At 39.2% G+C, this 14,306-nt stretch overlaps 1 protein-coding gene across 1 annotated transcript in view; it reads right to left on the bottom strand.

Moving 5' to 3' along the window:
- Nucleotides 1-13,306, bottom strand: part of sdk1b (sidekick cell adhesion molecule 1b) — a 405,910-nt gene extending 392,604 nt beyond the window's left edge. Inside the window, exons 1-2 of the mRNA XM_056461991.1 lie at nucleotides 13,130-13,306; nucleotides 11,523-12,392 (exon numbers count right to left, since the gene is read on the bottom strand). Of these exons, the coding sequence (XP_056317966.1) occupies nucleotides 11,523-12,018 (496 nt within the window). The 5' untranslated portion in view covers nucleotides 12,019-12,392; nucleotides 13,130-13,306. The remainder of the gene's footprint in view (nucleotides 1-11,522; nucleotides 12,393-13,129) is intronic.
- Nucleotides 13,307-14,306: the final 1,000 nt, after the last annotated feature.

Here is a 14,306-nt window from a genome sequence, read left to right as displayed (position 1 = left end):
CTGGTGTGAAAAAGAAAAGTGTTTGCCCCTTAATGATTTTTTTAAATGTTTGTTGCACTTTAAAGATTCAGCTCATCAAACAAATTTAAATATTAGTTAAAGATAGCACAAGTAAACACATCCTGCAGTTTTTAAGTGAAGATAAGGGAAAACAAAATTCAAAACTGCATAACCCTGTGTGGAAAAAATGCTTGCCCCTGTTAAAACATAACTCCGCTTTATCACACTTGAGTTCAAATACTCTAGCCACACCCAGGACTGATTACTGCTACACCTGTTTATAACCAAGAAATAACTTAAATAGGACCTACCTGACAAAGTGAAGTAGACCAAAAGATCTTCAAAAGCGAGAAAGAAAGTTATTGAGATTTACCCGTTTGGAAAAGGTTATAAAGCCGTTTTTAAACTTTTGGGACTGCAGCAAACCACAGTGAGAGCCATTATCTACAATTGGTATAAACATGGAATAATAGAGAACCATCCTATGAGTGGCCAGCTGACCAATATTACCACAAAAGTGAAAACAATTCATCCAAGTGGTCACAGAAGACCCCACGACAACATCCAACAACAAGAACTGCAGGCCTCACTTGCCACAGTTAAGGTGACGGTTCATGACTCCACCATAAGAAATAGTCTGAGCAAAAATAGTTTGCATGCAAAGTTTCAAGATGAAAACCACTGCTGAGCAAAAAAAAAACTAAAACAAAGGTTCATCTTGGTTTTTCCAGAAAACATCTTTAATAATATCCTGAAGGAGAATATCAAAATATCCTAAAGAGGAATCCCTGGCAGAGTTACAACAATTCTCTAAAAATGAGTGGGCCAAAATTTCTCCACAGAACTGTAACAGATTTATTGCAAGTTATTGAAAACCCTTGATTGCAGTCATGGCTGCTAAGGGTGGCTCAACCAGTTATTAGGGTTAGGGGCAAACACTTACACAGGACTATTCAGTATTGGATTTTTGTTTTCCCTTAATAATAAAAACTTTAAAAAAAAAATTCAAAACTGCATGATGTGTTTACTTGTGTTATCTTTGACTAATATTTCAATTTATTTGATGATCTGAAATGTTAAAGTGTGAAAAACATGAAAAAAAAAGAAATCAGAAGGAGGACAAACACATCACACCACTGTATGTAGGCAGTAAGCAGGGCAGTTCAGTTATGAATCAGAGCTTGGACTTCCATGTGACCAATTACTGAGAAAACAACTGATTTACTGTCAGCACTGCAGCTAAAACCTCTGACGCCAGTAATAGGAATTGTAACTACTGAAATATTGATCAGAATTGTGCTGACTTCTTTTTAATCATAAAAGGATGTGTTTATCATTAGGTACTTTGTTATTGGCTGCGTCGGCCGTGTCGTGCGGCGGCACTGTAAACACTTTCATCTGTGAGCAACTGTGAAATCGTGAATCTCTTTCAATTAAGCGAGTAAACTTTGATGCTGGTTATGGCATGGTAGGTCCACGGCTTTAAAAAGCCCGAGCAAAACTCATCTTTTAGAAATGAGCCCGGGTCACATTTCATCATAGTCAAATAAAGCAACAGTCTCATTTCTTCATATTTGGAGCTAATATTTACAGGCCTCTGCTATCCCAATCACTAGAGGACTTGATTCTGTGAAATGAAACGATAAAAACACTTCATTTGCTCATCAGCTTTTAGCTGACTGTGTAAACCGACATGTCAGTTTGCCCTAAATTTCTTTTAATGAATTTTTAATTAATGAGCTTCCAGTTCAAGTAGTGCGTGTCATTGAAATAATTCCAATTCAGATAATAAACTACAGTAGTTCTCACAGACTAGGCTTGTGCCGGTATTCGGTAATGCGATAAATCACGGTAATGAATATGCACGATATTGTTATCGCGGGCACTTCAAAATACCGTGAAAAATATTAGATCCGAATTTATATTCTTAGAACGCGCCTTAGCTTATTTTCCATCAACCGCTTGAAGAAACACTGCGTATATGCTGCGCAGAACTGATGCGCACTCTGATGTAAACAATCCCCACATGTAGAAGCCCTGTGTGCGCGCCGCCGCACTATAATCCTCTTACGCAGGGGCGGACTTGTCATTTGGCTGACCGGGCACTTTCCCGGTGGGCCGACGTACTTTTTGGGCCGGGCTGATCATCGTCTTATGATTTGATCGGCCCATAAAAGGCTTAGCAGCCTATCGTTTTTTTTCTGCCTTATTGATTGACGCTGCTGTGATCTGTGACTCTCTGAAAGTAGATGTTTTTTTTCCCGGACAGACAGACCGGGCCGGCCCATGTGACACTGTGCAGCCCATTGGCTCTTTTCGGTATTGACATTGGGCTGGCCCAATCACAAACTCCTATTTTGGACTCCGTGTGAGCGTGCGTCGTCTGTGTGTATTTGTCAAAATAGTCGAGAGTCAGAGAGAAGAAACGCAAGGGAGGCGCAGAGAAATCGCGGGAAATACACCGGCGTTTCATTTAGCGATTCTGAAAAGTTCTCTGTTCATTCTAGTACACGGCTAAAAACGCAAATCACGTGACCACACACTCTCTGCCCAGAGCTGCAGCCACTAGTTCAGCGGGTGAGCATAAACCCCAGGTGAGACTGAGTGTAGTGCATGTCAGACAGTTCATCTGCTGGATGATCTCATCTCACTATAGTTGTTAAACGTGATATTGAATTCATCTTGTTGTCTCTATCTAACAATTCTTATGTCTTTTGAATCACTTGTTCTCAGTTAACTGTTTTGGCTGAGTGCAAAGATAAGCTAATATATTAATTTATGTAACCACATACACTGATTCTGCACATTGACTGATTGCTTACCTTTATCGTTTAAATTTAATGTACGTTATACTGTTATAATGGCCATTATTGGTTATTAAAACTGATATTCTGCAAAAGACAGTGTAAATCAAATATCAAAATGAAACAAATTTGACTTATATTATGTTTTCATTGTTTAGATAGTGAAACAGCAAGCAGGATGAGGTGAAAGGTTAAAATGTAACACTGTTCCCTTTGAAGATTTACCCATGCATTAGCAGGCAGTTTTTGTTATGTTTATTATTGAATAAGCTAAATTGACTGTAGTGTATGAGTGTGTGTGAATGAGTGTGCATGGGTGATTTCCAATATTGGGTTGTGGCTGGAAAGGCATCTGCTGCATAAAACATGCTGGAATAGTTGGCAGTTCATTCCACGATTGCTGATCGAAGACGGTTTCCCTTTGCACATTCACTTTGATATAATTGCTCAAGTTTACTTTTATATTGTGTATTGTTTTATTTATATTTATTTGTATTTAAATGTTTGAAGTACTTTTAGTTAATTAAAAAGTTATTAAAGTTACTAAGTTGACGAAACTGAAGTTTTTTTGTGTTTTTTTTACCTGTTTCTCTAGTAAAATTACAATATCGTGATAATACCGTATACCGTGATAAAAGCTTAATCAATTAATCGCAGCATGAAAATGTGATACCGGCACATGCCTATCACAGACTAATCCTGCATAACTGATAAACTCACTTGATGACAAGCAGAAATTGAAAAGATGTTAATGTGGCACTACAATCCCGCATAATATGAAACAAGGCCTTCTGGGCTTCCATAAGCCAATGAATTGTGCACATTGCAGAGGTGCCACTTCTATTCATAGGCAAAGTAGGCACTTGAACATGTAATACTTGATAACAAAGAAGAGTTAATCTCATCATTTATGAGTACGTACAAAAAATCTATTGGTGTAAAAGCTGATTAGCAGCAATGGAAAGACCTCTGTCCAAACGCCAATGCACTGACTCAAAGTCAATGCTACAGGCATCAACAACAACAACACAAAGATACAGAGAAAGAAAGAAGAAACAGCTGAAACCGATTTATGGAAGGAAAAGAACTGGAGGGTATTAAAGAAAGGCTTTCACATGTAAATTCAAATCAAAATTGTTCAGAGTATCCTCATTGTCAGGCTTTGATCAGATCCCAAATAAGATTCATTACTTTCACGCCAATAAATTTGCTAACCTTCGGTTTTTGACAGAGAGAAAGAGAGGGGGTGGACGTCGAGCATGTCTTGTGCATGTAATGATCGCCAGATAATACTTAAGTGAGGAAGGCAGATGTGTTCAGACAGGCAGAGCGAATTAAACCCAAGTGTTTATTGCCGAGCATTTCCTCAAAGCTCTTTAATTCATCGCCGTGAACACAAGCAGTTATATTGTTGTTCGTAATAGACCACCTGTCAGCAAACTATCAAAGTTATTCTTTCCTAATCTTTCAAGATGATTACTATAATGAAGCTTAGTTAGCAATAAACCAATCAAGTTACTCGTTTGCCACTGAAATTAAGAGATCTATACTCATTTGGCCACTTTGGAATAGAAGAGGTGCAAAAGCTGTGGTTAATGACACAGTCTGGGTCACGACAGGGGGAGGTACGGGTCTAAAAGTGGACCATACAAGCGAACAAAGAAGGCACAACAGCTTTTGGGGCCCCATACTAATGTTGCACTCATGCGTAAACATGCACGCTGTCACACAACAAGCCACTTCGAAATACTTTAAGATGTCAATGTGAGAAATGTGAAGAGACACATGGTAAAAGAAGTTAAATGGTGAGCAGAACAGAGGCCCCAGACAAGCTAGATGTAAATTAGAATGAAAACATATGCACTCTTTTAGTTTAGCCCACTGGTTCCCAAACTTTTTTGGTCACACCCCCATGACCTAAAAAAGACAACTACCATTCACATACATTTGTGTTTTGTTTTTATGAAAACTACTAGCATTATCTTTCCAAAATATCTTGAAATATAGAACATTCCAAAAGGCTTCCATGGAAGGATGTCACTTACTTTGCATATATGTTAGTTTGCATATAATGCACATTCATATCCATTTAAAGGTAAGCGAAGTGTCTTCCTTTAAAAAAATCTTGGGAAACGGTAATAGAGAAGCTACTTACTCCCAGAGCCATTTATATTGAAGTTGTTATTTACCCGCACTATGTTGGTGTTTAGTAACATCTTTTTTTTTTTACGAGGTGGCTCAATGTTAGCTCAATGCTCAACTCACAACTTGGAGGAACAGGACATACACACATACACTACGGACAATTTAGCTTACCCAAATAACCTATACTGCATGTCTTTGAACTTGTGGGGTAAACCGGAGCACCTGGAGGAAACCCACGCAAACGAGGACAGAACAGCAAGCATAAATGCTAACTGACCGGCTTGAACCAACGACCTTCTTGCTTTGAGGTGACAGCGATACCCACTGCACCACCCAAGCAAAGCTAATGGAGTTTATTTTTTTAGCTGTTCAGGAAGAAAATTAAAACCAGAGAAAAAACATCTTAAAATACCAAGGTACTAAAAAATGACAATAGCTACATTTCCATCCAGCTATTTTTATGTGCATTTTAGATTTGCGCATAAAAAAACGATTGATGAGTCATTTATTAAATAAGGAAAAAATACACGCAGCTTCTTCTACCACAGCAAATTCCATTTTAACTGTTGATATTTGGGCCAGATAATCAGGAAGTGTTGATTTTGTTTGCTTTGACTCGTTGGATGGAAACGCTGCCTTATTCGCATGTCTTTTATGCGATAATCCAGTTTTGCACATAAAGTTAATTCGCATTATTGGATGGAAACATAGTTATTAAAAAAGTCTATTTATATGGATCATCAAAAAAAGGTCAAAAAACACAAAATTTGAGTGCTGGCACTCTCTTTATAAAGAAACACTTAATATCCCTGAACATATATGTAGTCTGCTACAGTTGTTTTGAATGTCAACTTCAAATACTTGTACATGCCTATAGACCAGTGGTCCTCAATCCCCAGGCCGCGGACCGGTACCAGTCCGTAAATCAATTGGTATCGGGCTGCACAAGAAATCATTAATTACTTTCATTTTATTTATTACTTAAGTCTGTACGTCCTTTTATTTTGAAAAATGACCTTGTTCTCTTGGTTACATTTCAGTCACTTGAGTGCCAAAATTTAATCCTCAAGCTAGCAAAATGAGAAGAAACAGACGTCTTCGGAAAGTTTCTTTGCGAAGAGAAAAAGGCCCAGTGCAGGACCCACGAACTGCCAAGGAATGCAAGATCAACTACTGGAGATCTCAAATGATGGCGGCCATTCACATACTGCGTCTATTCCGTGCGCAAGTTCGTTATTTCCAATGAAGGCGCGCGCATGACCAAAATGGCCAAAAAGCTTTATATTTTGTATTGAATACACACATTTTGGGAGACTAATTATCTCAAAAAACACTGCAGTGCTTTTTAATTTTCTCCATAATAAAACTTGTATCAGAGTTGCAGCAAAGTTTTGTCAACTTTCTGTCCTCTGAAAAAAAACGTTGATGGTTGCCTAGAACCCCAAATTTAAATTAATCATGATTATTTTGCATTGTGATGCAAAAGAGGGCAATTCGTTATTAGTTTAGTAACAGAACATAACCGGTATGATGTACTTATAGTTTTCTGACGTCATTAGTTGTGGTAAGATAATATGTTGAGGGAGGCAAGACACATGTGCGATAATTGTAATCGAACTGAACCATAAGACCAGTGCAGCTTCACACCCCTACTGAACATGTACTACCAGCGCTATCTCATGGCAAATTGGTAACTTTTTGATTTAGTGGCTAATTCGTATGATCTCATTTGTACAATTTAGTACGATTCGCTTATCCCGCAATGACAGTTGAGTTTAGGGGTGAGGTTTCAACGGACTGAACTTTTTTGTATGAATTCGCCACTAAACTGACAAAACATAAAATAGTTACGTTTCCTCATGAGATCAGGCTGGTAATACATGTCACAATCTCACAATCCCAATTACAGGTATCCCTCAGCACAGCATAGCATTGCATGAATGGTGCATTATGAGTTGTATGCTGTATTTCTTTTGAATTTCCACTTTTTCAACAATAGCTATAGCTTTCTTTAATAAGCATCATTTGGTTTACAATGACTGGATAAACAAAGAGCTTGGTGGAAGACTGAAGCACAGAGGGTTTGTTTGAATATTTATGGTAACTGTGTTTCAATAGGAGTTGGAGGCACTGTTGTGTTTGCGTGTGCCAGTGGGAGCGAGGCATAGGGAATGTGGGAAGGGTGCAGTACGTACTGGAGTGTGGCACTGGGTGTAATTCTGAGCAGTTCTTATTCAGCCCCTGCAGGAGTTTGTCATCCGGGATCAAAAGCCCATCTGACCAGAGCGGCACAGAGAGAGGCTTCAGACACAAGGAGCAGTTTTCATGCCGTGCCGACCCTGCCAGGACCCGCGCACACGGCTGCGCGCACACACAGACAAGCAATCACATCAATCTCGATTTCATTCTATCATGCCTACACTCTCTCTCTCTCTGTTTCCCTGCATTTTGCCTCCCTTCATCATTGCCTTCTCGCACCACTTTCTTTCCCTCTAGTTTAGCTAACGCACAAGCTTTTCTTCCATTTTTGATTTGATAGACATCCCAGTGACCCTAAAGCTGTCTTTGTGATGGATGCAAAGAAAGAGCGGGGTAAAGAGATGCCTCCGTAGAGATCTACTTATCCAAAACTACCATCCCATCCATCCTTCCCCTTTCTTCTTTCTGCACTGCTTCCTCCTTTTCACGCTCCACTCCTCTTTAACATCTGCACCTTCTCTTTGCTTGTTTCAGCCCACATCTCCTCTCTCATCCCATCTCTCCCGCACTTCTCTTCTTCATCTGATTCTCTGAGGGACCTTGGTGGCACATCAAGATGTCAGTGCGTTCGAATGCAAACATTCATCACTGACGTGCATTGAGCGCATACACACAGAAAGCCACTCAGCGTCTGACATGCCTGGCAAGAGTCATAAATACAGGGAGCGCAGCAAAATAACTGGGGACGGAGAGTGACAGTTCTCCAAAGTTTCAGCTTTTGGGACTGAAGTATTTTAAAAATCAGTTTAGAATTAGAGGAAAACTCACAAAGAAAGACATCTGTTGGTGAATGTTGCATGTAGGAGAGCTCTCTTCATGAACTATGGGTGCTTTCATACTAGCACTTTTTGTCCACACATGGGTTCGTTTGACTTCAGAGTACGGTACGTTTAGCTAGTGTGAACGCTGTCTTCTGAACTCGAATGCACACCCACAAACTAGGGCTGTGCGATTAATCGAATCTCAATCACAATTTGAAACGCTGTGATTAGCTAACTGCAAGAAGCTGCAATATATATATATATGTACATAAATATATATGTACTATTTAATTTCCCTCACCCAGAGCAAATGCGTGACTGCCATCTGTGTGTGATAGTCTTACTAGCCATATGAGAGAGCACACTTTTGTTCTGCCCAATCAGAATTGTGCAGCCAAACTATGCAGAATGCCCACAATAAAAAACAAAAAAACAAGAAAGCGCGGACAAGTGGGATGATGACATTTGCTGCTTTATAAACATTGATAGACGAATTAATATCAAAGAAAAACAGGACATCGGTAATATGCGAATATTTTGGTTTCAAAGCCAGAGACAGAACAAAAACAGGTCATTTGTAAGAATTGTTGCCACAGCATGAGGAAATACAACAACCAGCACCTAAAAAGGCACCCTAGGCGGCTATAGGTATACAGGTGTCTTGCTAAAAAGTCAACTAAAAGTATTGCCAGTGACACTCAATCTGGTAGCAAGCCACAGCAAAGTACAATTTCAGAGTTGTTTCAGATGTTAGTTTGTTTTGTGTTCTGTATTTTTATAATTATTATTTTTTTGTTTTGGTAACACTTTATTTTGATGGTCCATTTGAGTATTAGTAGACCGTCTGCTAAATATCTGTTGATACTGCTCCTTCAACAGACATTTAACTGACTATAGGAAACTTTGCAAGCACATTACAATGAAAGTAACCCCAACCCTAACCATCTATTTATAATCTAATGAGAATTAGTAGGCATGTAGATGCAATGTATTTATATTCAACAAATGGACCATCAAAATAAAGTGTGACCTTTGTTTTTCTAAGCTACACTATCTGCGTAATTTGAGTTCAACTTGTTTACAGAAAGGTAAGGTTATTTCATTTGCGTTTACTGTTTGCTCTAAAGAGAAATGAGTGTTTCACTTCTGAATATTTCAAAACAAATTTGAATAAAGGTTTAAGTAAGTTAATATCTTTTCAGTTCCTTTTTTTCTAACTTACACTCACTGCATTTTAGCAGTAAGAAGTTAAGATGCAGGTTGGTGAGCTGACGCTTGACTACAAAATTAAATAGCAAATCTAATCGAAATCGCAATATGTAAAAATAAAAAAAAAATAAAATAAATAAAAATCGCAATTATTTCCCCAAATCGCACAGCCCTACCACGAACCATACCTGAGTCCGCCCGAAAGAGGTGGTCTGGAGTACGGTTCGTGCAAACTCACAGTTCACATCTGATATGAATGCAATCGTACAAAATAACGAAAGTAAACCGCCAACTGTACAACAACCTTTAGTTTTAATGTTTGGCGATAATGTCTGCTTGTCTCCACCAAAAAGACTTCAGCAGACAATGCATGATTTTTAAATACATTTTTTATATTTTTTTGCAGCAGAAAGATGCAAGTGGCTCTCTGCAATTTGGTTTTGGTAATAGCACGCTGAATCTTACATGATTTATTTTTTTAGAGAAAGGGGCCTGCCTTGTATTAGCATCTTGATAACAAGAAAACTCGGGGGTGATTATGCTCTAATTCCATTGCCTTGAATAGCAAGTATCCAACAAGCTCCACACAACTTTTAATCAACAAATTCCCAAAATTTTGAGCATCTTGTTAGTTAATAGGTGAAATTACAGCAAGATTTATTGAATCAAACAGGTATTTTGCAGACTAAATGCTTCAGATTTTTTTTGTGATGGTTATAATTCTCTGAATAATTCTTGCAGGTTTTTCATTACAGTCTGAATTCTGCTCTCAGATCAACAGATCTTGACATAAAAAGGCGACGCTCACAAAAACCCTTTATGTTAACCTTCAAATGAGTGTTATTTCATGCTCAAATGCTGCTTCGCACTTGCTGCTAATATCATATTAATGGTTTCCACCTTCTCTATAATAGGCTCTAAATTCTTTCCATGAGCAGACCTTGACAGTGATTTAGAAGTTGAGCTTACATTGGACTTTTTCCTCGCAAGTGTCTCTGATTCTAAATATAACTTCTGAATAGCAAATGTTCAATTTCTTCAGAAGATGACAGACTCAAAGTCTGGACAAAATGTGGATTTTAAACTCGATTGGGGTTTGAACTCGTCTCATGCATGACCAAGCAGGATCTCTGTTTCTGCCATTTTCCTGATGGGGTGTGATCAATAACCTTCTGACCTCCTTAAGGTTAGGGTTTGGGCCACATCCAAAGCCATAGCAAGACCTTGACATTAACTCAGGGAGAAAGCTGAGTCTGCAAGCAAGCAGAGAAAGCGAGAGAGGAAAAAGTGCCAGCCACCAAAGCTGAGGAAAAGTCACATGAGTGGGTGTTCTTGTAACTGTTTTGAGTTGAATGCATTCATGTGTTTGCATTAATGCTACCTCCAAAAGAAAGAGAGATGAATTTCACAGCAGCAACACTGAAAAGCCCACGGCATCTCCATGCCAAATGCGTTTAATATGGTGAGACGTTGCTTGCAATACAATCATACTTTTGAATCTTTTAATCTTGCTGCCTTTTTTAACACTGAGATGCTCCCACGCGTGGCACGCAAAAATCTGTGCTCTGCTTTAAAACCTCCTAATTCAATCAGTAACACACCACCCCCCTCCCCTAGAAAAACAGCCTGCCGGGTACCAGAGCGACCCAGCTGGCACTGCATGCAGTCTACAGCCTGATGAAGCCGATTCCAGTAAAGGCTTAACTGAATTCTGCTCTGAATCATAATTCTGAATCTCAGAGTGTGTCAGTGTCCTTTCCTTCACACCCTTTCTCTTTCACACGCCTGCACCTTGAAAATTCATGCGTCCTGCTCCCTCTACTTGTCAGTTTGATGTTCAGTCAATACGACGTGTGTGTGACCTGAGAAAATGTGCGTGTTGACAGCATATGACCTTTACCGCTTTTGTGGAGACACACGGGCACGATCGCCCACCCCTCTCCTTCTCCCATGTCCCTGACTCTGTCTGATCTTCTCTCCTTCTGTGTGCCCCTATTTCTTTCTCTCTTCCTCTTTATCTTTCTTGCCTCTTTTCCTTTCTCTCCATCCTCGTCTCATTCTGTCTATATACTGTAGCCCCCTTTTCTGGATCCCTGGTACTCTTAAGTGTGTTAACCCTTAAGTGTACCCTTAAGAATTGTAACATTTACCCCATGTTTAAATAACAATTACCGCTCACTTCAGAGTTTTATACATGCAATGGTCTCATTATAACACATGGGATTTGAATGTTTTGGTAAAACCTAAACTAAATCCATAGTAACTGTTAAAATAACGTTTCAAGCACTGAATGAAACACGAAAGTCACGCAAACTCGTTTTACGATGCACAAGCCGAAACTTACCTTGAGCGCGCAACATGTGGGTATTCCAGAGGAACACAAGGGCAAAAATCCAAGCCCACATCCCGCACCTCGCTTTCCCCGTCATCGCCTTCGTTGTATTTCCTTGGCGGTTAATAATCCCTTTAACTTTGCCCTTGGTGAGAGTGCTCTGACCCCCGTTAAAGCTGAAATCTTTACCCGCGGCAGATGTGGAGGTTAAAGAGGAAAGAGGAAAGTGCGCGCTCTGCTTCACCGCATTTACGAGGCGATTCTCATTCATCCCACACGCGGGAGAGTTCAGCACCGAGTCCGCGACTTTCCCGCCCGCTTTACTTTCATGTCTCACGGCTTTCTGCAAGCCCTCACAGTCGTCCACGCATTTAGTACTGAATGAAACGATGCCTTCAAACCAAAAAGACCAAGTCTCTGGCGTGCACCACTCCAAAATTACCGGCACGCTCCGCAAACCTCCGTCCGCTGCGCGCGAGCCTCTCTTCTGTGTCCCGAGGCGGCTCATGATGTTTCAGTATTGATTCCAGTTAGGTATTAATACGTTTGAGTGTACCGGATTTAATTTATCCGCTTAGACCGCCAATATCTCCTGTAAACCCGCGTTGTTTTGACGTATTCGCAGTCGGATTTATCTACCCGATCATTTCGAGCATTTTCACGGCATTCAGCGACTCTTGAAGAATCCCTTACAATCCATATCGGTGCTCGTTAAATCTGCCTTTATCCATCTGGAACAGACAGCGGGAAATATTTCTTGCTTAATCTGATAATGTCACCCAGAAGACTTTATGTATCCAACAGGTTAGCCAGGGCGTAAAAGAATCACACAAGTGATGAACGTCCAGAACAAATCCTTCATAAACGAGTATGCTATAGCACCTGTGAAAAGAAAAGCAGGCGTTATGAGTATGCTAATTAAAGTGTAATATGATTTAATCATAATCCTTTTGTAAATAACCTATCAAATTTGATGCACATCATGCTTGCAACTCTAAAAAGAGGTTAATGTAGGATATCCTCAGTAATTACTTTTCAGAAACTTATTTAAATACAATCCAAATCAAATCCAAAATGTTTAACCATCGTATTTTGTTCAGAATGTCATAGACTGAAGGGACACACAGTAATAATAAATAAATGACTCAAATTAGAACAAGTATTTTGATCCACTATATGAAAAAAGACCACACTGTTCGCGATGTAATTATTTTCGTTCACTAAAATGAACCGACTCTTAAAGAGTCACTCCATAGGGAATCGAATTACATTTTTTGCAGTGTGTGCTCGCCAAAAAGAACCGACTCTGAAGAGTCGTTCACCATCGGACTAAACAATTGTACAATGAATATAGTAGTGATTATTTAAAAAGTGAGACAACACTATTCTCAGTGTATTTCTAGCTTAGTAACATATATGGACAAATAATGTCCTAGATCTGTAATGAAACTTAACGTCAAGAAGTGCATTATGATAACCGAATCACAATTCCAGTGTTTATAGATACGTCCGTCTTCATCACTTGATGAGCTTCGTATTAGAGGTTTCTGATTATTAAAGCTCGGTTACACTGATTCTGTTTAAATCCTAACTTTGGGAAGTGAAATGAAAGTCCTCACCTAAGGTTCTCGTGGTCTTGTCTGTCTGAATAAACTCAGCAATCGAAGAAAACTGAGCTGTGTGGCGGTCACCGAACACCTGCTGCCTGGACCGAAGATGAAAACATGCAGTAAGGTTCCTGTCAGGCAATTCAAAGCTTAGTCGGTTCTAAGTAAAACTGCCTTTTCTTTAAAGGCTTTGACTGAGCCGCTCGAGTTTTCTCTTCTCTGGAATAGTAATTTGCACAGGGCTGAATTTGAAGTTGAATTCGGCGTCCCAGCCGCTCCGCCCTGCTCGGCGCTGATTGGTGCGCACCCTGCACCCTACAGCCTGTATTATTTTTCATGGAGAGCACGTGGAAAAGAAAAAGCTTCAGAAACACGGTGCCATGCGCCCCCAATCAGACAGAGCCATTTATGTTCTGAAGTCACACTGAATGGGGAAAATTTGCAAATCTCTTTTTAGAAAGTGTGAGTTTTTAAGTCTTTTTTGTCAAAGTAGCCTAAAATAATCCCGTTAAACTTTGCATTGGTTCAATGAGAGGACAATCTTAAAAGATGTCATGTCATCTGATTATTGGACTCACAGACTTCTGATTTTCTTTCCTTTGACTGGCCCTTAATCAGGGGGGTTCGAGTGGTTCAAAATGACACAGGTCCAGAATTTGTCCCATATGAGCTCATATTTTGATTGCTACACCATCATAAATTGAAAAAAAATAACCTATAAAAATGCTTTAAGACCAAGCCGAATCACTTTTTAACCATCACATCAGCGTAACTTCAGTTATTCAGTTTTAGCCAATGCAAACTATTATTTTTCATGAGTCCAACATCCAGTTGTGTAAGAAAACATACAATCAGATGTAAGTGAAGTCATCTTTCACTACTGTATTGTTTTTAATAAGAGAAAACATTTTACAAGTAACTTTTATTTTAAATCTTGGACCTTATTTTTGAAAAAAAAAAGAGAGATGTTTAAAAGAGGTGTAAAGCACCAAAAGCTGCCCATATTAAAATTAATTTGAAAACTAATTTGGCTATTGTTGCTATCCATGAATTTTCAATTACATGTACATTTTTTTTTACAAGAGAGGCTAGACAAATCATGAAGCTCAAATTCTGAGTGAGGAAAGTTGAATGCGCTGGCCAGTTTGTTATTTGCCTAATAAATGACAATCGGCTACAGTTTTTAATT

The sequence above is a fragment of the Danio aesculapii genome, chromosome 1 (assembly GCF_903798145.1).
Source record: "Danio aesculapii chromosome 1, fDanAes4.1, whole genome shotgun sequence".
Classification (NCBI taxonomy): Eukaryota; Metazoa; Chordata; class Actinopteri; order Cypriniformes; family Danionidae; genus Danio; species Danio aesculapii.
Note: the sequence above shows the minus strand (reverse complement) of the source record. Positions and strands in the feature narration are given on the sequence as shown.